Below are 27,745 nucleotides of genomic sequence, written 5' to 3' on the forward strand. Positions count from 1 at the left end.
TAATTTGACACCGACAGATTTGATTGAGTTTTGCGTAAGTTTGTTGGAATATCGAGTAACATAATAGGAGCACCTGGCAGAGGACCGTGTACCATATGAGTGCACATTACTCTGCTTCGCGAAATAGTTGGTGAATGCTAGAGGAAGTTTTTTGTTGTGGTGTTGGTGCATTAATTTCCACACTTCGATTTTATATACATCTACTATTTTAATGATATGAAGGCTATGGTAAATTGGACTAAGATGAGTGCGGTAACCAACATTTGAAATGGCGCGGATTGCTCGATTCTGTAAAATTTCGATGCGTTGCAATAAGGTCTTATTCGCTGAACCCCATGCCACAAGCCATATTCAATATGGGATTGAAATAAAGAGTAGTATATCATACGTAAAGTGGTTAGGGATGTAAAATGTCGAAGCTTATATAATATTCCAACTGATTTGGATAATTTAACAGCTAGATTGCCTATTTGAATATCCCACTTCAATTTGTTGTCTATATATAAACCCAGATATTTATAGGAGTTGACATTTTCAAGTATCATACCATCAATTCTGATGGTCAGATCATTTTGAGAGTTGCTTCTATATGGAGATATTAACATTGTCTTTGATTTATTAATGTTTATTGTTAATTTGTTGGCCCTCATCCAATATGCTACTTTTGAAATTTCAGTGTTCACCCTTAATTGGAGGGCTGCGCAGGATTTATCACTGTCTAGGAGATTGGTGTCATCGGCAAACAATTTTAAAAATAGCGAAGAGCAATGTGTTATGTCGTTAATGTAAACTAAAAATAGTAACGGGCCCAAACAGCTGCCCTGAGGAACTCCGAGAGTCACTGGTAAGGGAAGCGAACAATATGTTCCTACTTGAACATACTGTGATCTTCCACTTTAATAGCTAGAAATGAGTTTATTTGCTATACCCCTAATACCGTAATGACTCAGCTTAAAAACCAGAATGTTATGATTTACGGTATCGAAGGCCTTCTTTAGATCTAGAAGAGTTGCACTAATGAACTCTTTTCTTTCTAATTTATCAAAAATATATGAGATTGTATCCAAAATGGCATGCTATGTGGAATGATTGTTCTGAAAACCGAATTGAAATTTATTTATTACATCATGTTTGGTTAAAAAATCCACAAGATTTTATGGATCAAGCGCTGAATATTTTATCAATTGCTGAAAGGATTGATATTGGTCTATGATTTGACACATTCTTTTTATTGCCAGATTTGAACAGTGGGATCACCCGAGCAACTTTGAGAGATGATGGAAAGAAGCCCAATGACAGGGAGCAATTAAAAAATTCTGCCAAACAAGGTGAGATGAGATCAGAAACTAATTTAAGGAAGCGTGCTGGAATGTTATCAGGACCTACTGCCTTCCTGTCTTTCAAATTTGATAATTCTATCATCATTTCATTAGTAGTGGACAAACTCATGGAAATAGACTGGCTCACACGATTGCGGAGGAAAGACTTATAGCTGTTCATTTCACTTGAAAATTTGTCTGAGAGGCTAGAGCCAATTGTGGAGATATATTTGTTAAATTCAGTTGCAATCAAATGACCATCTTTAAGGGTTCGGCCGTTTGCAGAAAGAATTTCCTCGATTTTTTGTTTAGATGTATTTTTAGTATGGGTAATTTGGTTGACAATTTTCCAAGATGACCTAGGATCACCTCTGTTTTGGGCAATCAAATTTTGGTAATAAATTTGTTTGGATTTATCTACAGCTTTCGTCAAAATATTTCTGTATTTTCTGAAATATGAGCGCTGGGAATTGGTACCCTCCAAAAAGTGGGATTTAGTTATCCCTTTAGTTATCCATGGTTTTAGGTGTAATCTTTTCTGACGTCGTGAGAGTGGACGTAGAGGGACATGGCGGTCAATCAAGTCAACAAGTGACTGAATGAATTCATCAAACAAAATATCAAAGTTTTGAGTATTTAGTTGCATTCTGGTAAACTGGTTATTAATGCACTGTGCATCTATACGAAAGGAGTCGGTCGAAAAAGAGGACATATCCCTTAACATTATGCAGTCATTTGAGTAAGTTGGTTTTATGCCATTAATACAGCACATGATTGGGAAATGGTCAGAGATATCTGACAGTATAACATAGGAATTGAATTGTAAATTTGTCATATTATTATATATATGGTCAATAAGAGTTGCTGATGTATTACTAACTCTTGTTAAGTTTATTGGCTTGGCTTGTTTATTAGAGAAATAGCATTATGGGAATTAAGCATATTGAAGCGAACTAACTTCTTTCTAACAAGAAAAGACTTTCAATTATGTTGATGTTTAATCCATAACAAAGCAATGTTAACGACAAGCGAACAGAAAACAGAATGACAAGTTATCGTAAGAAAAGCACGTAAGTAATCATGCGTGACAAAAACATAAACAAAACAATTGTGACTCATAACGGCTATTATTAGTTAAGTGGTTCGCCACACTACCCCCCCAGACGGAATGAGTTATAAAAATCTAGTGGGTTTACGAGTTTTTCTACCAAATTTGGTTCTGTAATCATAACCGGTTGTAGGTTCGGATGAACGATCGTCTGTAGAACGCTGATTGTTCGTTGTTGTTTTAGGGATTGGAGGACGTCCTCTTGGTTTAGGAATGAATACAGAAACAGGATGGTCGAGATCAAGATGAGCTGGCTTTAACCTGTCAACAGAAATAGTTTCGTTTCGGTTTCCAATCTGTACTTTGAAAGTTTTATTCCCATGTTGCAAAACTTCGAATGGTCCTTCATAAGGTCTTTGTAGAGGAGATCGGTGTGCGTCACGACGAATAAACACGAACTTGGCTTGATTGAGTGCGGCTGGCATTCTTGCTCTGAAAGGACCATGGTGCGACGTAGGAATTGGAGCCAATGATCCTACTCTTTCTCTGAGAAGCCGAAGATTTGTGGTCGGGCAGCTATTGTCTTTAGAGTCTGATATGAAATCACCGGGGACAGTGAGGGGAGCGCCATAAACAAGCTCAGCTGACGATGCCGTAAGATCTTCTTTCGGAGCTGTGCGGATTCCCAATAAAACCCATGGAAGCACGTCCAACCAGTTTGAATCATTGAGTCGTGCCTCAATGGCAGATTTCATTGTTCGATGAAAACGTTCTACCAAACCATTTGCCTGTGGGTGGTAGGCTGTAGTGTGATGAATTTTTGTTCCCAATAATTCGGCAACAGCAGACCAAAGGCCTGAAATGAACTGTGATCCTCGGTCAGAAGAAATGTGAAGTGGAACACCAAAACGGGCAACCCAATTTGACAGGAAAGCTCGGGCACAAGACATAGTTGATATGTCTTTGAGGGGAATGGCTTCTGGCCACCTTGTGAAACGATCTACTATTGTAAGAAGGTAATTGTATCCTTGTGATGGTGGTAAAGGACCAACTAAGTCAATGTTGATATGGTCAAAACGTTTGTCTGGCATTTTGAAATCTTCTAAAGGGGCGCGTATATGACGATTTATTTTAGACTTTTGGCATTCCAGGCATGTTTTGGCCCATTGTCCAATTTGTTTGGAAAGACCATGCCACACAAATTTTTGTGAGATCAGTTTGCGAGTGGTACGTATGCCTGGACGCGAGAGCCCGTGAACCGCATCAAAAATTTTTCTGCGCCAGCTGGCAGGCACTATAGGTCGTGGTCTACCCGTAGATACGTCACACAGCAATGTAAATTTGCCGTTGCAAAAAGGGACATCTTCGACACGAATGCCGGTGATAGCAGTGCGGTAAGCCTGTGTATCCTTGTCGTTTAGTTGATCTGTGGCCATAATTTCATAATCGATGCCGTCATTGATGTCGTTGATGACCGCGCGCGACAGGGCGTCGGCGACAGTATTATCCTTACCGGAAATATGTTGTATATCTGTTGTGTATTCAGATATGAAATTGAGGTGACGCTGTTGTCGCGCTGACCATGGCTCAGAGACTTTTGCCATAGCAAAAGTGAGGGGTTTGTGATCTGTAAAAACCGTGAAGGGTCGTGCTTCGAGAAAATAACGAAAATGTCGTATTCCTAAGTAAACGGCCAAAAGTTCCTTGTCGAATGCACTGTATTTCGTCTCGGGTTTGCGTAGCTGTCTACTATAAAATGCAATTGGCTTCCAAGATCCATTTAACTTTTGCTCGAGAACACCCCCTAAGGCAACGTCCGAAGCGTCGACTGTGAGGGCAGTTGGTGCGTTTGGTTGTGGATGTGTAAGCATAACTGCATTTGCCAGTACTTTCTTGGTTTTTTCAAAAGCACATATCATACTGTCAGTCCATTCGGGCAAAACCTTCGACTTCTTGGGCAGGCCGGAAAGTGCTGCGAATAGTGGTTGCATTATTTGGGCAGCTTTGGGCAAAAACCGATGATAGAAATTAACCATGCCAAGAAACTCTTGAAGGCCTTTTACAGATGAAGGGCGAGGGAAATTAGTTATCGCCTTCACTTTATTGGGGAGAAGAAAAACACCCTCTTTTGTAACAGTATGTCCCAGGAACTCTAATTCGCCTAAACCGAATTTACATTTGGCAGGATTGATAACCATACCGTGACTTTTTAGCCTTTGGAAAAGATTTCGCAAGTCCTTTTTGTGTTGATCTTTAGACGTACTGGCGATAAGGATGTCGTCAAGATAGACAAATACGAAAGGCAAACCTCGACAGATGGTATCCATTAAACGCTGGAATACCTGGGCGACGTTTTTAAGCCCAAACGGCATGCGGAGAAATTCAAATAGGCCAAACGGTGTAATAATGGCAGTTTTGGGGATATCTTGTTCATGAATAGGTATTTGATGATAACCGCGAACAAGATCCACTTTAGAGAAAATTGTCCTTCCCGCAAGACGAGCCGTAAAATCTTGTATGTTTGGGACTGGGTAGCGGTCAGGCACGGTCATATCATTGAGACGTCTGTAGTCTCCACATGGGCGCCACCCGCCGTCCTGTTTAGGTACGATGTGAAGCGCAGACGCCCAGGGGCTATTTGAGGGTCGGATGATTCCGAGTTCAATCATGTTATCAAACTCTGCCTTTGCCGCGGCTAGCTTATCGGGGTGCAATCTTCGAGCCCTTGCGTGCACCGGGGGGCCTTCTGTAACAATATGATGCTTTACCGCGTGTGCAGTGGTCGGGTTGCTGAATGTGGGGCGCGTTAAATCAGGAAATTCGTTCAGAATTTTGGCAAAATCGTTTTCGGCTACGTAGTGAAGGCAAGGCGGGGTGCCAGTAATCGTTCTGGTTGGAATACAAGCGTATGTGCTTGCCTCGATAAGTCGTTTGCCCCTGATGTCAACCAAAAGTCCGTGAGAGCGCAAAAAATCTCCCCCGATAATTGCCCGTGAAACATTGGCTAATGTGAATTTCCAGGTAAAATTTCTACCGCATATAGTCAACGGCACTTTTCGTGTGCCATATGTCGTAATTGAGGTGCCATTAGCTGCCAAAAGTGCTTGTCCTGGTCGCCCGTAACGACGGTCATGACCGGTGGCAGGCAGCACGCTGACTTGTGCACCCGTATCAACTAAAAAACTGCTTCCAGAGTTTTTGTCTGTGACGTAATAAAGGTTTGAATCGCCGACCGCCAAAGAGGTTACTGACGGTCGGCTATGGCGTTTTCCGAAACCACAAAAGAACATGGCGGGCGACATTTTTTGGCTTTCTTGCCGAATTTCCTGTGATAAAAACACATTTCAGACAAAACATGAGATGGTTCGAACGAACTGGTTTTTTGTACAGCGTTTGTCACCTCATAGCCTTTCGCAGTTAAAATATCATCTGCTTTCCTTGCCAGCTTCCGAAAATCGTCGCCCGTGGTTGTTAAAATGTCTGTAAGTTGAGACCGGACGTCTGGTGGCAGATGACTGACGAACAAATGGCGAAATAAGAAATCAGGTGTCTTACCTACTGGATACAATGCAAGCATGTTGTCCATAAGTTCCGTTGCCGTTCCATCCCCTAGTCCAGGCATTGAACAAAGGCGCGCAGCTCGTTCAGGATCCGTTAGCGAACATTTAGTAGTGAGCTTCTCTTTGAGATCTTGGTACTTGTTCGTTTCCGGCGGGTTATTGAGAACATTAAGAATGCTGGCAGCGGTATTGTCATCCAGAGTGGCAACCACGTAGTGGTATTTTGTTTCATCTGTTGTGATATTTCGAACAGCGAACTGCGCTTCGACTTGGTGGAACCAAACGGCAGGATTTTTAGTCCAGAAAATCGGCAGCTTTAATGATACCGCTGTTAGGCCTACTTTGTTGTCTTCACTCATATTCTTCGTTATGTGCGTATTCTTTACTCAAAAGTATGCTTTTGAGGTCGGGGTCACCATTTGAAGCGAACTAACTTCTTTCTAACAAGAAAAGACTTTCAATTATGTTGATGTTTAATTCATAACGAAGCAATGTTAACGACAAGCGAACAGAAAACAGAATGACAAGTTATCGTAAGAAAAGCACGTAAGTAATCATGCGTGACAAAAACATAAACAAAACAATTGTGACTCATAACGGCTATTATTAGGTAAGTGGTTCGCCACAATATTGACATAATTTCCAATTTGGATATTAGTTGATGTTGAAAGTAAATTGATATTAAAATCTCCTAATATCAAAAAATGTTTATTAGCCAATTTAGACAGAGTTGATTCAAATATGTCAGTAAAGCAAGGAATATCATTACGGGGGTGTTTATAGATTATGCCGATGACTAATCTTTTGACAGTGTTGGCCAAACTAATCTCCAATCATATATTTTCACAATTAGGATAGTTAAGGTTGTAATTCGAAATTTCAGTAAATGCTAGGTCATTCCTAAAAAATGCACCAACACCACCTGCTTTAGTGAAAGATGGCATATGAATAAAACTATAGCCATCACTTGCAATGTTAGAAACATAGTTATTGGATAACTTTGATTCGGTTATTGCAATTATATGTGGAGAGGATGTTAAATTTGATAAAAGTGTGATCAAATGGTCAATATTTTTTCCAGGGAACGAATATTCATGTGAAAAATAAATAAATCAGATAAGGACTGAATGGAATTCAAATTTGGAACTTCTATATCGAAGCAAGCAGCAGTGTCAATAGAAGGTACTAATTAAGGGTCACCCTTGGCCATGATCGGAATTGAAAATTATTAGCAAGAGAGTATAAGTGAAATGTGTGATTATAGAAAGTATAAATAGATTAGTACACATAAGGACAATACATATTAGTTGTACCTTACAATGTAGATGTATAAAACATACAATTGAGTGACCTACTTGATTAGTGAAAGGTCATCTTCAGTTATAATAGGAATGTTGCTTGTCATTTCGTTCTTTTTTATTAGTACTTTTCCATTGTGGGTCCACAAATATTTGTAACCACAATTGTTCTTGAGGTCTTTAGCTTTAAAAAATAAATCCTTGTTTGCATCTGTCAGGTTTTCAACCACGAAAATTTTTGTTGATGGACAATATCGAGGAAAAATCTCTCGAAGGTTGGCAGTTCTGATGTGACGTCGATTTTTTAATATTTGAAACCTGGTTTTTCTATTGATGAATTGTACTATAATTGGTGAAGGTTTCAACTTGTTGTTTTTTTGACATCCGATGGCAATTAGAAATGTCATATGGTTGCAGTTGTATATTGATCTTTGCTGTTACCTTTGTTATTATATCTTCACAGACTTCATCTGATGAGTACGGGATGCTGTGAAATTCTAGGTTAACAAGCCTGGAAATGCGTTCCTGATCTTGTTGTCGCTCTGTCAGTATATCCAGTTCATCTTCTAACTCGTCGACTATTTGTTCAAGTTCTCGAATTTTTTTATTGCTCTTAGATGTGATTTTGTTTAGTTCTTTGTAATTAGCATTCAGTTCGTCAAATTGTTTCGAAATAAAATCTTGGCCTTTTTTTATCTCAGCTATTTCATCTTTGATCAGACCGAAAGAGGATAATTGAGTTTTTACTTCCTTCAATGATTCATCCAAGGATGATAAGGATTCCTGGATGCCAATGCTGGTAGGAGTAGTTGAGGAGATATCAAAAGCAAGTTTTTCCAGGTGTTGTTCGATTATTGCCGGTATTTCGAGTCTTAGGGTTTTGAGAATTGTGCTCTCTAGTACAGTGACCAAGTCAGAGATGTTGCTTTGGCTACAGCAGAAGAGCCAGTAGCTTGACGCTCAGTCGGACTCTTGCGCTTAGGGGGTTCAGGAGGAACAGCGCTGGACCTTGTTGTCGACATCTTTAGAGTCCCAAAGTAGCAGATCGAACCCGATGTTCTGGGATCAATTGAGCATCTACCGTTTTACACGATTTTACATTCCACATAAGAGTATTATATTACAGCTATTAATTTAACATTATTCAGTTATATCTGCAAACTTAATACAACCAAATACTCCAATACTCTAAAGCTTACTAGTACGGGTATCTGATCTTTTACATTAGACAGCACACGACTTCGCGTCACCACCAAATCGCGATCACAGAACCGCCACAGAAAGAGAAAGTTTTAAATTCGTCGTAGAAGTTCTGTGAGATTTTGAGCTGGTTTTCATATTTCACAGTTGACACCAGGATTTCTTTTTCAGGATGGTGGAAGATTCAATATTATCTTAAGTTTTTTCTTGGGATCTCCAAGGCAAGTCCAGTCGGAAAAAAGGCGAGTTTTACACAAAATACGAAAAGAAAAAAATTACACATTTCAATTGGGGAAGGGAAGCTGTGGAAAACCAAAGCTGGTTCCCGAGCAGCGGCATCCAAGGGTGTAATATCGAAAAAAGCTAGGCGAATTTAACTAGGCTATATAGGCGAACTAGACTAGACTAGAAAAAAAACACGTTGAAAATACGTGGATGGAATCGCGATCTTTAAACAATAAAGAAATGTAAGTATCCAAAATAAGGCGGGCAAGATCTAACAATATTTTCATTTTCAATTAGCTTCACACCCCATCAAAAAATTGTCTACGCCCCTTTGTCGGTCGGCCCTACAGTTTGAGAACAACTGAAATAAACAGTGTCAAAATGTGGGATCTTTTTTACAAAGCCTCCGTCACTAATGCAAGGAAATTTGAGATTTTCTCAGTAATATACCCAGCCACAACCCAAGACAGGCGCGCAGTCAGTCAGATTTTTAAAAAGGGGGGGGGGGGGGGTCAAAATCGGAAATTCTCATTGCCGTCTGTAACAGTCACGGCGATTACGCGCTCGCGAAAAGAGCCGCCTTTTTAGTGTATGATAATTTTCTGTCGTGTAAAATATTCAATCCTTGACAATTACGAGATTTATGAAATGTCCCTCTATATTAATTTATTGTGTCCAACGAAACTCGCCGTTGCGACTTCTTAAGTCATAATAAAAACATTTCTATTATATATTAATTTAATTGTGTCCAAAGTATCTAGCGGTTGCGACTTCTTGCGTCTAAATAAAAACATCCCTACAATAAAATAACAATGGCGATCTGTTGACATGAAAATATGAGATACGCTGCCTGATGTATTTAATTTTTATACGTATTTTCGCAATCTTGCAAACTCGTCATCGCCGTTAAAAAAATCTCAATATCTGATATAAAATTCCAACAATTTTACTTCATACAATGAAAATACATATAAAGTAGGTTATATCAGTAAATCAAAAATACATGTTCACCGACTCGAAATCCACGCCGAACAGTCGCCGCGATACGTCACTTGTTAAAAAAGACGACTTTTTCAACGAAAAATGATTTTTCTGCTGTGCAAAGTAATCAATCCATGACCGGTATGGGGATATTTAAAATGTCTTGCTTTGTTAATTTAATTGTCTTCAATTTAAACTGCGGTTGCGTCGACAAAACAAGGGCCACTCTAAAATGCCACGGCATTCCGCGGACTTAAAATGTGTGGTAAACTGCCCTATTATATATTGTTTTGATCCGTGTTTTTTTTTCTTTCTTGCGAATTCGAAAAATTTGAGATGTACTTTTAACACTGACTCCGCTCAATCGCAATGCTGCCACTCCGATTATTTTTAAAGATAAAACGTTTCAAAAAATTCGTAAATCTGCTGTAAAATCTCACGTGTAAATTTTATTCCAGCACAATAAAAATTGGTTGAATATACTTTAGATTAATTATCTTATACATCATAAGAAATCTGCGCGTTCTAAACCTTGTTTAAGGTTAACAGGAACATTTTGACGGCAATTTTAAAGTAATGGATAGGAAAGGTAATTCCCGCCCACAATTCACCTTGTTTCGATTTTAGTGACGATATGTTTCTAAACACCGACCAAACGTGAAGAATGCCGTAGGCACATGAAATTTTGCGATTTTTAATGCCTAGAAAATAATTTTTAGTCTGTTGCGGGCCTCAACAAAACTTATATTGTTCACGGTTTTATTTCCAGTATGGTATATTGCGGCTTTTCAATCAAATAAATTTGGTCGCGGATTTACTCCTTAATTTGTCCTTAGAATCTCGCCGTCGATGAGAGTATATGCACAATTCCATGCGAGTACAAAAAAAATTATCATCGTTATCGTGGCACAAATTTGTGGAAAATTTGTGATTTAGAGACAATAAGCACCAATAAAAAGGCGTTTACATTCTAAAAATCACGTCAGATGATAAAATTCGGCGATTTTAGCAGAAGGCAATTGCACGCGTTATTGGCGACTTTTTCAGTTTTCAAAAAAACTCAAAATGAGGGTTTCGACCCCGACTCCCCTCAATGGCTGCGCCAATGACCCGAGATAATCATACATATGGTAGGCATAAACTGACCTAGCAAAACCCCCAAAAAAATTACAAATGGTAGGCGTGGTCACTTTCACGCATGAGTAATTTCTATTTCACGATTGACTGCCTTTTTGTCTGCTTTCCATCAACTGACGAAGCAATACCCAAAAAAATCACAAATTATCGAATCAATTTTCATTCTCTCAGTAATATACCAGCCCGAGATAATCATACATATGGTAGGCGTGGTCACTTTCACGCATGAGTAATTTCTATTTCACGATCGACTGCCTTTTTGTCTGCTTCCCATCAACTGACGAAGCAATACCCAAAAAAAACCTACAAATTATCGAATCAATTTTTATACTCTCAGTAATATACCAGCTCTAACCCTAGATAATCATACATATGGTAGGCGTGGTCACTTTCACGCATGAGTAATTTATATTTCACGGTTGACTGCCTATTTTGTCTGATTCCCATAAACTGACAAGCAATAACAACAAAAACTCACAAATTATCGAATCAATGTTTATTATCAATCTTGGTTATATACAGAAATCACATGGAGACATCTATGCATTTTATTTTATGAGCAAAAGTTTCAATACACAACAGGACCAATTCAAGTAATGGGTTACATGGTTGATGATAGTAAAGAAATAATATAACTACCTTATTTTACAGATCATAAGCACTCTTTGAAACAAAAAATGATCGTTCGTCTTACAAGTGGGTGCGCCTAATGTATGGATCAGGCAGTGCTTTATTATCTAAACTCAAAACCAGAACCAGTACTATTGTTTCATGAACAAACAACCGTTTTAGATTTTCTTTGAATAAAACCGCCATAAAAATATTGAGGAATTTGGTTAAATAAGGTTTGTACGGTAACCGATATTCCTTAGAAACCGATCCGTTCTCCGAGCATCGATTTATTTTTTTTATTTTTGTAACAATGACCAATCAACAAAAGGTCAACGATGACGTCAAATGTGGTAGCAAACATTGCCTCTTTTTGGTAGAGTGCGAGTTATTTGTTGGTTTTTAGTTAATTGTGTACCAAAAAAATAGTAACTTAATTGTCATCATGTCTTCCTTAGTTTAGTTGCAACAATCAAAAATTTATACCGCAAAAGTTGCGATAAAGGGTATTGAGAATGGCTATCAGCACATGGTTTATTAAATAAAAATGGTGGTTTTGAACATGTGAGGCAGTTTGAAAAAACACTCTCAAAATCCGCGTTGAAAATTTTGCAATAATAAAGTAAATCGAGAGTTTTTGAGGGGTCGAAGGTCGGGGAAACAGCCATAGTTCGATGATGTATGAACAAAACCCGAATCTAAGAAATTTGCTGACGATGTGCCACAAGAGCCCTAAAATACGATAATAAAGTAAGAATTCAACTCTTTGTCGTTCATATCATTCAGTCCGTCAACGAAGTTCTGTCAGGTTTGGAGCTCGTTTTATATTTCACAAATGACACCGCTTAATGGCATGAATGAAGGATCATTGCCTATTCCCCCCTGATACGTAAGATCTTTTTCGACACGAAAAGCAACGTTTGTGCGGGATGGTTCGTCGTACGGAAAACTCCAAAGCCAATTGTCTATATTGCTCACTTCACCATTGGACAGCAAAAGCTGATTGTTCTGTAACAATAAAAAAAAACATTTTCAAAATTTGTTGCTCAAAATGCAACTGTCATATCGGATCAACGTTTCCAAGCCAGGGAGGAATTTTGCTTTGATTTCTCTGTAGTTTTACTAATATTTTTAGTTTTTCAATACTATTATATTGGTATCCAGGTCTGATAGCGACTGTCAAATCAGCGACTGCCATAATGGCGACTTCATAAAAGCGACGTAATCAAGTGAACTAATGTCAAAACAGCGACTGTCCTAATGGCGCCCACATTAAAACAGCGACTGTTATGATAGCGACTTAACTCGTGTTAGAGTTAGGGTTAGGGACCTCTCTACACATGTATGTACGCACAAACAGGCAAACACTGCGTAGTGAATGATTGAAACCAAAAGAGACTTTAAAACAACATTTATTTGGACTAACCCTAACGCTATCATAACAGTCGCTGTTTTAATGCGGTCGCCATTATGATAGTCGCTGTTTTGACAGTCGCTCACTTGATTACGTCGCTATTTTGTAGTCGCCATTATGACAATCGCTATTTGGAACCCGAGCCTATTATAATACGTCTTTACGAACACAACATTTATTTGGACTAACCCTAACGCTATCACAACAGTCGCTTTTTTAATGCGGTCGCCATTATGACAATCGCTGTTTTGACAGTCGCTCACTTGATTACGTCGCTATTTTGAAGTCGCCATTATGACAATCGCTATTTGAAACCCGAGTCTATTATAATACTTCTCTACGAACACATAATAAACTACTTAGACTGCACAAAAACGAGAGTGTGACTTTCGAATAACACTAGCAAAGTATTCATCGAGAATTGAACAAATAACGTATTTTTATGCATAGGGAGGGGAGAACAATGAGTTTCGAAAAAAGATTTAGAACCACTGTTTTAGGTGAAAATGAAAATTTTTGCTAATGACCATTGACAAAGTACGGCAGGATTTAAGATTGCTAAATTTCAAACTGACCTTATACTCCATCCCTGTCCAGACGGAAAGGAACGATCGACTAGCAGGTATGAGTGAGCGAATATGAGACTGCAACTCTTGGCAATGATCGAGGTCGTAAATTTTCGCCGGTTTTTCCGTTTATTGACTTGCAGATTGATTCTGCAACGCTGAAAGTGATGTTATTCGCATCATACACAACTCCTCGGAAGCATTTGGTAGGATTGTATGTGATGCCACATTCATCTGAAAACAAAAGATGAATGCCTAAATACATGGACACGTCAGCATTGAAGGAGCTCGAGTCATGACATGGACTCGAGTAAACTGATTTCAATAACATGAACTTGACTTGATTCCCTGCGTGACTCGACATCGGACTAAACTTGACTCGATCATGCGTGATCATACGTGATCCGACTCGGGTACCCGCGTGACTTGACTCGCCATTTGTCTTAGGCTCGAATTGACTTGAATAATTTGACTGAAACAACTCGAACTTAACTCGAAATCCTAGCTGACTCGTCATCCGACCCTAACTTGACTCAAGATTCTCACGATTCGACTTGGCTTGAGACTCGACCCAATATTTCTTGCACATCCGAAGCGACTGAAGTGAATTACTCGTAATTAGCCAACAGCCAGTAGATCTTAACGGAGTAATAACTGACTCGATTTTGTACTCGAGTCATTCTAGTCAAGGCTTCTAGTCATTTGCGGGCCGCACATACTTTTAGACAGTTGAAAACTAAACGGATGATACTTTTTATAATAAAAATCAAACGGTGATAAATCCGTCGAATAGAATACATATTTATTTTCTCATTGCATTGCATCACAAAAAAATTCCATATGAATATTTTCGGCGCCATTGAACCCTTTTCACTTAGCATCAACTTTTCTGCGTTTTGTTGCCATTTCTAATTATAATTAAATCATAGGTTTATTAAACGGTAATTATGAATTATATACTAGTTAGGTTACAATATAGTTTAGTCTACACGTGTCTCACAATAAATTATGTTACGTAAAGTATATAATCCCCAAAACAGCTATTTTGTTACTATAATTGAATAAAGCGTCGCTGGCCGGATTATATTACTCCGCGGGCCGTAGGTTGTCGACCCATGATTTAGAGATTAATCGTATTCGAATCAAATCTTACCCGGTAGCCTACTGATTGTTCCGCAAACAAGCCACAGATGAGAGATATAAAGAGAATTATTTTGACGAAGTCCATGTTTGTTTCTAGAAAGATTTGACAACGCAACTAAATGCTTAGATACAAAGTAAATACTGTAAAAACAATGCATGGTTATTATAAGTTCCGCGACTTTTTTTAGAATTCGAGTATTACGCATACGAATGCACCAGAGCAAGATCGTAGATAAATAAGTAGTCGGTCTTGGCTGAAATATAGAAATGCATTTGTGTCAGAGTGCAGCAAGACTCTTGAATAACATAGATTCCTGTTTCTTAAACTCAAACAAACACCTACTTATTTTATCTCTTCTCGCGGAACACCAAGGAAACTAGAGGGTAAAATTTGGAACCTCCTGAAGTATGTGCACCAAGATGGCGCACAATCTGAACATAGTATGTTGAACCAGGTTAGGATTCAGATTGTGCGCCGCAGTCTGATTTCTTCAAGACTTTTCAACTATTTAAAAATTTTGACCGATGATTCAATTTTTCTGACAATCCTGCCCCATACATTTAACAATCAAAATTATTTGTAACTATCAAGTGTTCAATTTGTTTGGTTACATTATTTTTAGAGTTCCGCATATTGATATTATTCATCTGTACGATGCCTGCAGCGTGTCTGTATGACTGTGAGTAGAATGAATATCAATTTGTGATTTCAGTAGGCCTATTCCATAAGCCTTTTTTCATTTTATTTTTATTTTTTTTATTTCACGGACCAGGACAACATAACTGGGATTCAGCACAATGCCTTCATGCCCAGACTATGTCGACGGAAATTTGATTTATTTTTTCTTTTTAAAAGAGATCACCATTGTTTATACTATGTTCTGTGGTAAACTTCATCTCATCATTCCCTTTACCCATTAGATGGTATTACCGGGATTGTTGAGATTTAATACCATCAACTTGGCGCTTGATCCAAGAAATTTATTTAAAAGCCAATTTGTGATATAGTATATCCAAAATAAAATAACGACCAGAGAATTTGAATGATCCGGGGTCAAAACTAAGCTTAAGTCACAGTTTTTTCTAATTTTTGCCCCCCCCAGTTCTATTGTTGTTGGTTTTAGACGTTGACGGCTCTGACGGCTAAATAACATTTGATGCCGGCGAAAACAATCGAGCGATTTTTAAAAAGAAAGTGCAAACATGTTCGTTAGTAGCCTTTTATTTATTCTTTCAAAATATTTAAAAAGGGGGGGGGGGGCAAATTAGGTTCAAGAATATATTTTCTATATAAATATATTATATAATTTTTATATCAGATCTTGAGATTTTTCTCACGGCGATAACAAATACGCAATGTCGCTAAAATACGTATCTAAACTAAATAACAACCAGTTCATCTCATATTTTAATGTCAACTAATTGCCGTGGTATTTTAGAGCAGTACCTGTTTTTACGGTTATATTTTTTACGTAACAGAATTTATTGTTAGATACGTGTAGACTAAATTATATTATAACTGGTCCTAACATGTATATAATTCATAACTACTCGTTTCATGGTCCTATAACTTAATTATAATTACACAAATGGCAACAAAACGCAGAAAAGTTTATGCTAAGTGCAAAGGGTTCAATGGCGCAGAAAATATTCAAATAGAATATTTTGATATGCAATGCAATGTGGAAATAAAAATAAAATAAATATATTTCATTTGAAAGATTTATCGCTGCTTGATTTTTATTATAAAAAGTACCTTCTTCATATAAAACTCTATTCAAATTTGGCAAGTCATGCGAAAAAAATTCACTTCGATATTTTGAAGTACATATGCATGGGATCTATTGTTTTCGAAAATGAACATTAAAAAGAACAAGTTGTGAACTCGGATTAATGATTCCCATTTCGAAAATGTTTTATTTTTGGCTTCATCCAGTGTCCTATTAAGAAAGCATGATGCAACAAAAAGTGTCACAATAAATGTCATTTGTACGTTTTTTCTACAAGTAAGACGATCAAGTTGAGTCAAGGAGCGGGCGTTGCTTTAAATTTATCTTCTGATCTGTGGGGAAAATGTGATCCTTCAGCCATTCGTTCGGTTTTTAGCTTCTTAAAAATATTGGCGGCCAGCCAATGACTTGCTACTCTTAATTTTAGCCCGCGAGCGACAAAAGGTTGCGACACCTGCTTTACAGCGAACCACATAAGTTTGATGTTCACTCTAAGCATTCCTAAAACCCTTGTTTAGGGCATATTCTACTCTCAGCTTCAACACGGTACTCTTGTTCGTTGCCATGAGAATATATTTTTGTCTTGAACAATTCTTACGCTCTGAAGTGGGGATCTTATACCAGGCATAACTACTATTTGCATAACTACTATTTGTAAGTCTTATGCTATGATCTACGGTAATGTTCTGGAATACGAGCAAACTGAGACAAACATTTTTATTTGCAAACTTTGGAGAAAAATGAGGAAACAAAGCAAAGGTGATAAGGATGATTCTATTTGAAATAACATTGCAGGTAAATGAATCAAGTCCATTCAATCACGATCAGTCTTCTACGGTCTGACCAGCAGTATCCGTAGTTTCAAATTAAGAGCAAAATATTCATAAGTTGAAAATTTTTTATGTTGCATATTCGACGATTTTGACCAGAACCAACCAATGAATAAATGTCAAAGTAGCATGAAAATCAATCAAATGCAATGGATTTATGATTTTCAGACGATCGCCACTATCAAAAAGATCAATAATATCTCTAAATGGAAAATCCCGAATATTCATAAAACGTTAGAAAATCACACCCGTGCTTTGATTTAATGACGTAAAAATATGAAAGGAATAAAGAGAAATCCGTACTACCGAAGTATGTGAACCAAGATGGTGGACACCGGAACGTAGTATGTGTACCAGGTTAGGGTTAGGCCATAATTTATTCCAATTTTCCATATTTTATCCCTATTACGAGTTCGGGGACTAGCCACGTGACTCCCGTATTTGTACCTGGAATTATGGCCTAACCATAACCTGGTACACATACTACGTTCCGGTATTCGCCATCTTGGTTCACATACTTCGAGAGTACCAATATATCGACCTAAATTTGAATGCTACTTGGGTCAAGAAAACGAATATACCTGTGGTTCTCGAACAGTGGGGCGCGCCCCACAAGGATGCGTAGACAATTTTTAAAGAGACATTATGCTAATCAGAAATAAAAAGATTTGTTTGATTTGATTTTGCCAGCCTTATTTTGGACATTTACATTTTTTTTCTTTGTTAAGACCAACCCATCCATGTATTTTCAACGACTTATTGAATAAAACATACTTTCGCCATATTATCTGTTATTTGTAACATCCTGTTTGTCAGTTACTGTTGAGATAGGGCGCGAGACTTGACAAAGAAGGACTCGGCTTAAAAAGTATGAAAACCACTTCAATATAATAACAAATCACATATTCTAATTCAGTTATATTTAAAGTCGAATATAAATTAAGATTATTGTTAATGAGGGACTCCTAACCAACCGGCAGTCACGTGAACCACTCCACGACTGATTTTCACAAATATTATTTGAAGTTCATAAACTGGTTTTTATAACACAAAATGTACATCAGAACTGGATATGAGGTCCAGTAACTCAAATCGATGATTCCCGGAACATATTTGCGTGTGGGAATTTTCCGCAACCGTGGTGCGGAACAAAATGAACAAAGGATTGAAAATTAATTTTGTCTTCACTGTCGATGAAATCTGTCAATCATCCTTCCTCTTCATTTGCATCAATCGTTGCGAACATGAAGTTCTCGAAAACCGATGTGTTGACGTAATTCTAAACGAAAACTTGAAATATTAAAATCATCAACAACGCCACACCACAGAGATATATAAATAGAATGCGCTTCTCTCACGTTTCCGTGGGACCATTTGAAGGCTCTCTCGTTTTGACGATAGACATCCAACTTTTCCGAAGCGCGTAGTGCATTTCTTATGGGATTTGGCAGAAATCAATCATTTGCGTCGATTTTTCTCGCATATTCGCCTGATCTTGATTCGCTTCTCATTATGTATCAAACGCTAGTGTATCCCAGCCCACCCTACGGCGCTAATTTTGGCAGTTTATGATTTGGCGAAAATTGTGGTTAATAATATGGCCAATGTATCAAAACGACGCTTCCCCGTTTTCCTGTATTTGGCTTTGTTTTATCGCCTTAAGTATTTTGCGTAGCGATCTCAATATCATTGCGTAGCGTGGTTCCGAAGTATCCGAGCTGTACATATAAATAGAACTGAAGAGCGCTCCATAAGTGCATATACCAATATGGAGGTAACTAATATTGTTTGCCTACTCTACATCAAGTTGTATAAAGAGACAGAAACCAATAGGCACAGGATATATTCACTTTGCTAACACACACACAACCCCCGAACTCGTAATAGAACTAGAATTAGGAAAGTCGGAATAAAGTTATGGCCTAACCCCAATCTGGTACACAGACTACGGGAGTACCAACTAAACTGCTTAGGTGAAATCTTCCACGTGGAGGTTATTGCATTTTTGTGATGTGAGGCAAAAACAATTGTTTTCACTTATATTTATTGTATAATCGCCTGAACAACCAAATTTTTCCACATCAGGCTATAAATTCCCAACTCTAGTATATTTGTGTTTGAATACCGAGAAAAAGTCACATATACATCCATATGTGGTGCGCTGGGTACTAAAATGGACCAAAAACTGGCCAAAACAAATACAACATAAAAAAACTTTGAAAGCATAAATGCCAAGATGGCGGCGATCAAGTTGTCCCGCGCTGCGACAACGTAAAACGAGAGAAAAGAGCGTTCCATGTATTTCCAGTTCAGTGCGCCACACAGGTTTTAGTAGGCACAAGCAATACCATAGCATTTTGCAAGCCAGGCACTTTTAGTGAGCCAGAGTAAAGTCCTTTTTTATATCTAAAAATCATTTTGAATTCCATATAGAACAGTCGATAAGCCCAACGAACGACATTTTATAGTCTGTCATATTGGAAATTAGATTTCCAGAACTTCCTTATTCAAATCAGGAAAACAATTTCTTTACCATTTTTGTGTTTGTGACCCCAAAATTCAGTTCTCGAGGCCCCGTGAAAATACTATTGGGACGCTCAATGGTACGCTAACACTCGATTGAGAAACACTTTATTGCACATTGGATGAAATTAATATTGAAACAAGCCTACATACCAAAAATGCTTTTAATCTCTTTAATAGAGATTAAAATTAACTTAATACTAGTCAAGCCTACATACCCTGCTACTTCTGGCATCAATCATTCTTCTTAAAGCAACACAGAGTTGTGAAAATGAAGGCCGATCATAAGGACGATTTTTCCAACATTGCGACATTAATTTGTATCTGAAACAGATTGAAAAATACATTATGGTTTATATCAGATTTTCCGAAACCCTTCGTTCATTCCTATAATTCGATCACTTTTTGGATTGCTCGTGTAACCTTCAAAATTGTATTACGATTGGACAAAAATGGTCAAGTAATATAGTTATTTGAAGCTTCTACTGGGGTAAAAATGTATTTTTCTAAACAGATTCCGAAATCAGGTCTTCAAATTATTACAATCAGGTGATAAAAAATATTTTAGGGCAGAATAGCCCTAAACTTAATCTAATATTCTTAGGGTTCATCCTATTTCCAACTCAATGACATTCTAATTATCGGTTAACAAAATTGTTCCATTGCTGTAAATATTGGAAGTATTTTGTATACCGAAATTTCGCCAATCGCAAATATTTTTCTCTATCCTGACTTGCACTCTTGGAATCTAATTTTCCAACCACAGCACAAAATCGGTAAAATTCGAATATGCAGTTGGTTGCAATTATGCAACAATCTAAAAAAAAGCTGTTTAGGATTCTACTCGACAATTCGGGAAAATGATTTTCGGATTTTTCTTGGACAGTGTAGCGCATGACCGTCACCTAGTGTTGATAATCACGTTGCTTTGAGCCATGATTCTATGCTGGAGCCGGACACAAGATAGATGAAGTCGAAGACAAAGTTGCCAGAAATTTTAGTGGATCAAATTTGAACAATGCAGAAAACTTTTAAACAAACGAAACTCTCTTATAGACGTCAAGAATAAGAAGTATCGGCTAGCGATCGCTTTGTGAGACTTGGTATGGATTCACAGAATGTTTATCCCGGGTAAAGGAGGGCTGATATGACGGCTTGGTCATATGGCAAACCACGGCCTCTCGTCCGGTTATCAGTTCATGTCGGGTATAGAGTTAGTTATCGGTCCCGGAAACTTGAGCTTGATGGTTGGGGAAGCCGTAACCGACCAGTGGTTACGTGAACCATTCTGCGACGGCGAGGAGTCCAGCAATCTTCTAACACATAACCATCCCCGAATGGGATTCGAACTTGCCAACCCACGTAGAGTAATCAGACGTGCGGTGGCGAGCGTATTCATAATCATAACGCTTAGCTAAATGCGCTACGCCACCGAGCCGTAGTGAAATAATGTCATAGGCAGCCTTCAATGTATTCAAACTTATCTCACACTTCACTGTCGCAGTTGAGAGGTTGTTCCATTCTATATCCTTGAGGCAACTTCTCATACAGCTCAGCACAAGACATTCCATAGTACGGTGTCCCTCCTAAGCTGACTATCTCCCAAAGCAGGACTCCAAATGACCATCTAAGTAAATAGAAGAAGATGATTATATGAAAAAATAATACCTCTGAAAAAATAATAACTCTCTCGCTATATGAGTAACACGATTAAATGCATTTTATAATGATTATAAAAACATTTTATGAATATCTTATACAATTCATTTAGTTTATTAATTATACTTTTGACAATCATATTTTATTGAATCCTATATTCTCGACTCTTCATGCAAAGCGTTAGGCGCATGCTAGAAATTGCATACTTCGTATGTGGTTTAAGTAACGAGTAACGACTTCTACCAACATCAAGTCCATGCATCTGAAACAAATAACTGGCTATTTAAATCCCAAACCCGACGTGGACTCATAAACGGGCGAGAGGTCGTGGTTTGCCATAGGGATAAACCAACTTCGAGTTTTCCTCTGCCCGGGATAAAACTTACACGTCACTTTTCGTGGTGTATACGTTGTAGTTGAGGCTCTCTATCGCCATCCATCGTATTGGTAACCTAGCAACTGTTTTCTTAACATAAACTCCTTCTCCCCGGGACAGACCGAAATCAGCTACTTTGCATGTGAGATTGCCAGATAGCAAAACGTTTCTTGCGGCCAAGTCTCGATGTATGAGCTATAGAAAACAAAAAAGCAATGCTTAAATATACGGACAAAAAGATGGCGCATCGGTAGTGGCACAACAAGGTTGAGCACAGGGCTTGCTTAAAAGATTCACGTTCAAGCGTGGCGGAATAAGAAAGAGTTCTACTGAATTATATTGAATAAATGAAAGTATTTTCGGTGAAGTATCTTACCCCGCAGATCTAGTAGCAATCCTGCCAATTTCCACGACAAAAATTGAAGTACCGTATTTATTCGGTTCGTGATATACACGAATAATAAATATACAGTAAAGTAAAAAATATTTATATCAACTTTCAATCAAAAAGTAATACAGCGCGTGGAACTGAATGAGCGTTACACTCAAATAAATACGGTAGTAGCCCTCTAGCGTGTTATTTTATTTTTGACTGAACCCGTTCTTGAATGTTCAATTGTTCTATTCTTAACAGTCATAGAATGACAGATTTGTTTTCACCTGTTTATCGCTCAGATACGCCATCCCTTCGCAAACATCAAGTGCAAATTGAAGCAGCTGGTTTTGTGTAAGTGTCGTATAAGTTCCATCAATACCAGAGTGACGGCTTTTACGCAGAAATTGTAGTAAATTTCCGTTCGGTGCATATTCAGTGCATAGATAAAGACTTGAGTCGTTCTCACAGGCACCGACGAGTGAGATGATGTTTTTATGATTCCCCAGACGAGCCATCATGTCCAATTCGGCCAAGAAGTCCTTCCGATCGTCTACTGAACACCCGTCTGAAAAAAAACAAGCAGAAAGAGCACGGTTGTTAATTTATCGTTTAACCATGCATTTGTGGTTATCGGTTATAACATATACTAACATGTATATGCCAACGTCCGGAGTAAAAATATGAATTTTTTTAGATATATGATAATTATAAGGGTTCTGCAAAACGGCTTTCAAACTTCAAACAGTTCCTAATTTTAAGAGTTTAAATGTAATCATGGATAAAGATTGTGTTATTCTAATTTATTAATACTCTTTTGTTCAAGCATCCTTGCGGCAATGGTCACATAAATATCCAAAATAAGAAGTGAACAAAGAGATAAGTACGCTCAGCACGCTTAATCCTTGTAGGTCTACCGTATTTGCATGCTTCACGTAACTTATTTTCAACTAGCCATATTCAAGAATTACCTTTCAACATTTTCACAGCTACTTGGATTAGTTTGTCTTCTCTCTGCACGACGGCTTTGACAACTTGACCAAAATTTCCTTCACCAAGAGCGATGTCTTCAAACAAAATATTTTCCCAACAAATTATGAGACTTTCTGCAAGCAGAAGCTGAAACGATGATCAGAATGGAAATCGATGTTTGATTTTCATGAAATTCAGAGTTTGTGTAAAAATTCCTCAGCTCTAATCGACCAGCGGTTACGTAAACCACAATACGACAATGAGGAGTCCAACAGCCGACCCCGCTCATAAAAATCATCCACGATTCAAACCTGCGAACCGACTCACGGTAATCAAAAGGGGGGAAAGAAATTCCTAACGCTTAGCATGATGGTAGTTTGGTATAAGTTTATTTTGACTCCATAATCAACATAAAAGACGATAGAATGATTGATAAAAACAAAATAAATAAAACTGATTATAGAATCGGCAGAGCGAACAAAACGTTTAATAAAGTTTATTGTTACAGACTTTAGGTTAAAACCTGTTTTCAAAAGAAGTGGTGGCTCACAATTATATTTAATTTCCTTACTTGTCCAGAATGAGTAGAAGGCGCTCTAGAATTGCCAGAATGAACAGAATGACTTGAAAGTAAAGTTCCGGATCTTGAATTGATTGTTGCGCCGCTGAGAAACGATGATCCAATTGTGGAAACCCTCATATGGTTCGATATCGAATCCATCTCCAATGGGGCTGTGCTCATTGAATCTGAGTCAGAACGACCACGGCATCTATAAATAAGATTATATGTGGAAAGCTGATCGAGATTATGAAATTAAAAGGTCATTCGGGGGATATTCGAAAAGCACAAAAAAAATAGGCAGCATTTACATTGTTTAAACGCCCTATTTAGGGGAAAATATTCGTAATTTTTTTTAAGAGTATCACATCGAAGGGAATATGACTAAACTTGTTAAATGTGTCAAATTGTTAAATGTGTGAAATGTGTGTTATGTGTTAAATGTGTCGTTAGACAAATAAAATAATTCTAATATCTAAAACAATTAGTGTAAGATGTGTGGAGAGGTCTTTACACATTTAAGCATAATTACTTTGAACCTCTGACTGGCAAATGAATAATAAATATTAATTTGACCTGATGGAAAAAGCAGGACTGTGTAATTGGGCTTCATTTTTTTTTTTCAATTTGAAAAAGAGGCGGAGTCATATTTTCAAAGGCAGGAGTCGAAATTTTAAACAAAAGCGGAGAAGTGCCACCATTGCTGGGATTGTGTTGTTTTAGGGTCGGGAGCTACCATCGGAGTCCACTTTTATAACCGGCATTATAACAAAAAAAAATTTTCAAAATTATTTTCTGGGCTGGGTTCAAAGAGAAGAGAGAAGACATACCATTCTTAGGGAAAACAACACTTACTTGCAATAGACGATGATTCCGAACAAGATGGCTACCACAGCCACTAGCACTGGAACCAGTACTTGTAGAATAATGCCTTCTCCTATGACACCTGTAATACAATAGTTCATGTTGATGACATTCGAGAAAAAAGTGAGTACTCCGTTAGGACGATAGGGTATGGATTTAACGTCTTGCGCTGCACTATTTTGGTATCACAGATTGAAGATACTTTGTATACCAATCGCCAACAAGCAGCAATATATAGAATGAACTAAGCTAGTTAAAAGGATCTCCTTTTTCATGGGAACATGGGGCATGATGTGGAAATTCTCTGAACCGTGACAATCTTATTTAGTATACAGAACCAAAGTTTAGGAGTGCAAAGTATTGTATTTTTTGAAATAGGGTGTTTGAGTTTGTCGGAAACATCCAGCGATACAAGTCGTAGTAGCGAGTCGGAGTTTGGCTAGTTTACTTTATACTGGAGTCCGAGTCGTGTTTTTAAACTCTTCGGGGTGGAAATTCTGATTTACGTTAAGGTTATTGAGCTTTCGACAGTCTTTTACAGAAGGCTAGCATGCGCAAAAGTATTGGTAGTATTGGTATTTACAACCCGGATGCAACAACTCACTCGCTTCCAATGTTTGAAAATTTTTGATTGGATTTCCTGAACTTTCTCCATTGTGGTTTCCAGCTGTTAGTTCAATGCTGTATCTTGTACCAGAGTCCAGTTGTTCAAGCATCGCCCGCTCACTACTCGCAAGATACAACAAATCTTGCCATTCAAGTGTGTTGCCACTCTTTATTCTGAAAATATATCAAAAATGCTTGATAAATCTTAGGTTTCTGCACTAAGAACGGTAAAATTATCTGACGCATTTATATTTTATGAACCAAATAATTGATTAACACAAAACTATACCAGCACGCTTCATAAAAACTTTAAAGTAAATACAATAGTGACGCTTGTCAACACAAAACAGTCTTCATTAAAGTGAACCGCGCGTGCAGGTGGAAAATGACGTGCAACTATAGTATAAATGTTGGAAATGTTACTTGTGGTACAAGTGCTGCGCGATTTGTACAATTGGTAAATATGGTACATATGCTGCAAATGTTACAGTTGGAATGACATGATTTAAGTCAGGGGTTCCCAAACTTAATTGGCTGCGGGCCAAAATTTGAATCGAAGGGATGTTCGCGGGCCGGAAGAGTGTAGCGCCTGAAAGTGCGTGACATGTCTAAGCTCTTATGATTCATAACTAAATTAATGCCCTATGTAATTATAATACCGGTACGAATAATTGAGATAACGCTTTAATTGAATTGTTACGATAAAAACACGTGCCTAAAGTGTGATAATGGCTATCTATCTAGAATGCAAAAAGGTGAAACAAAATCTGTTGCACTAACTTGCACACTACTTCACTCACGCTCGGCGGGCCATTTTAAATCTTTACGCGGGCCGGATTTGGCGCGCGGGCCGCGGTTTGGGAACCCCTGATTTAAGTTGTGCATGTGGCTCTTATTTATAACGGGCGAAAATGTAGTGCAACTGTAGTCAAATTAGTGAAAATGTTACTTTTGGTACAAGTACGGTGCGATTTGTAAAGGCGGTGAATATGGTTCTATAATGAAAATGTTACAGGTGAAGCAATGTTTAAGGTGCAAATGCGTTATGGCATGTACGAGAAACAAAAAGCGGCCAAAACCAGCGGACAAACAATGAAGAGAAATGTATTTCTATTCGCGCATCGAAAGAGATCGGAGTCTCACAATGCAAAGTAGAATGTTCTCACAATGACCAGATTCGATGAAAATACATTGAATAATGTCTGCATAATAATATGTAAACATAAAAAAATATATATACACAACGTAGGAACAGACATTAACAGAACAGATCGGTGACACCAGTGAAACAGCACAGACATGTGGGCCCAAAGATTAACATGTGAGAAAACAACAAAACGCGATAAAGTAAGGTTTATTCAACTCATCTGTTGTGTCGTGAACTCAGAGAATAGACGATGTTTGTAGATAATTAAAACGTATTACAAGAAACACACATTCATCAACTTAAGCAATAACAAAAATCATAGCGAAGCAGAAAACCAAAGTCACTTATACATGAAAAACAATGGGAGCCATACCACGCCCTCTTTGAAAATATTATTATAGAGTTAAACACTTACCTTATTCTAACATTCGTGATTGAATAGCCATTCTCCACTTTCCAATGTATAATAGCACTGTTCGATGTAACGTTTGTTAAATAAACATTCTTTGGAGGAGGAGGAACCCCCAATCTTCGTGTGCGAATTGTCTTCCTTTCTGAGAAAGGTCCTAAAAATAGGAAATAGTCAGAATACAGAACGTTGAGTTTTTACCTATTTTTGTTTTTATGAGAATTAATGTGCAGGGTTGACCCAAGCCACAGAACCCATAATTTCCTGATTTCTTCCGCGAAAATAAAGTTTATTCAACACTCGATCTTTTGTTTGTGGATGTTTGTACCCAACATTTCTAGTAATCTAGGACGCTTCGCATAAAATCACAGAGCCTGTTCCAAATGAATTAGGAATAATTTTTCGGGGTCACACTGCAAAATTATTGACTTTGAATCAAGATTTCTGTTACAACCTTTATGCGAGAAGAGGCAAACTAAAACTCTTGCGATATTATACGAGCTAAATTGTCTCATGAAACAGGAATGGGTAATTGCTGGTTAGGACGAAACTTGAAACTATCCAACTCAATACTGTCAGGAAAGCAGCTTAGTTGGTGGGATAGATTCGAAAAATAAGAATATTTTGGAGAAACCTTTGATCTGTGCAGGAGCTAGCCTTTATTTCAGTGGACAAATCAAAAAGCAAAAAGGGTGACAATTTTAGACAAATTTGCATAGAAATTGTAACACATTTCTTTCAATCAGTGGATAAGCGCTGGCAAAGACGGTAATTGAATCAATTCAACTCAATGCCGCCAGGAGCTTGTTTGACGCCATGGAAACAAATTTCTGAAATTAGTTTTGCAGTAACCTTGACATGTAGCGGTCTAGTCAATATTTTAATGGACAAAGCAAAATGGTAATTATATTGATAAAGACATTTGGAACATCATATTGTTTCTCCTTCATCCCTTGTAATAATTCAACTAACGTCCTACCTGGCCTTTGGGTGACAGCAGCCATTGCAAACAGATAAACCGTATCGGAACGCAAATTCATAATCTCTTCGCTCCTCTTTATGCCGTCAACGAGCTGTAATGCAATAGAGAGATAAAATGAGTATTTATTCAGTATTGTTGCTTAAAATCACTGTTTGTTCTTACAAAATTTCATCAGAAGTGTAGTATAACATAATCGGCCCTTCGGGATTATTGGC

The 27,745-nt window shown here is 37.8% G+C and overlaps 1 protein-coding gene and 2 long non-coding RNA genes across 3 annotated transcripts in view; 1 reads left to right on the forward strand and 2 right to left on the reverse strand.

The window, feature by feature from the left end:
• The first annotated feature begins 425 nt into the window (after positions 1–425).
• On the forward strand, positions 426–2,048 carry LOC144420835 (uncharacterized). Its single transcript, XR_013474752.1, has 3 exons — positions 426–844; positions 1,239–1,328; positions 1,846–2,048. It is a non-coding gene; the product is annotated as an uncharacterized LOC144420835 (long non-coding RNA).
• Positions 2,049–11,727: 9,679 nt separating this feature from the next.
• LOC120335202 (uncharacterized) lies at positions 11,728–13,609 on the reverse strand. Its single transcript, XR_005568644.2, has 2 exons — positions 13,367–13,609; positions 11,728–12,385 (listed from the first exon to the last, which is right to left on the reverse strand). It is a non-coding gene; the product is annotated as an uncharacterized LOC120335202 (long non-coding RNA).
• Positions 13,610–16,933: 3,324 nt separating this feature from the next.
• The window catches only part of LOC120335191 (angiopoietin-1 receptor-like), a 34,939-nt gene continuing 24,127 nt past the window's right edge, over positions 16,934–27,745 (reverse strand). The window contains exons 21-31 of the mRNA XM_078113529.1: positions 27,528–27,621; positions 26,555–26,705; positions 24,991–25,166; positions 24,378–24,468; positions 23,535–23,733; positions 22,963–23,110; positions 22,279–22,559; positions 21,629–21,813; positions 21,073–21,210; positions 19,802–19,907; positions 16,934–18,339 (exon numbers count right to left, since the gene is read on the reverse strand). Of these exons, the coding sequence (XP_077969655.1) occupies positions 18,268–18,339; positions 19,802–19,907; positions 21,073–21,210; positions 21,629–21,813; positions 22,279–22,559; positions 22,963–23,110; positions 23,535–23,733; positions 24,378–24,468; positions 24,991–25,166; positions 26,555–26,705; positions 27,528–27,621 (1,641 nt within the window). The 3' untranslated portion in view covers positions 16,934–18,267. The remainder of the gene's footprint in view (positions 18,340–19,801; positions 19,908–21,072; positions 21,211–21,628; positions 21,814–22,278; positions 22,560–22,962; positions 23,111–23,534; positions 23,734–24,377; positions 24,469–24,990; positions 25,167–26,554; positions 26,706–27,527; positions 27,622–27,745) is intronic.

The sequence above is a fragment of the Styela clava genome, chromosome 1, assembly GCF_964204865.1.
Source record: "Styela clava chromosome 1, kaStyClav1.hap1.2, whole genome shotgun sequence".
NCBI lineage: Eukaryota > Metazoa > Chordata > Ascidiacea > Stolidobranchia > Styelidae > Styela > Styela clava.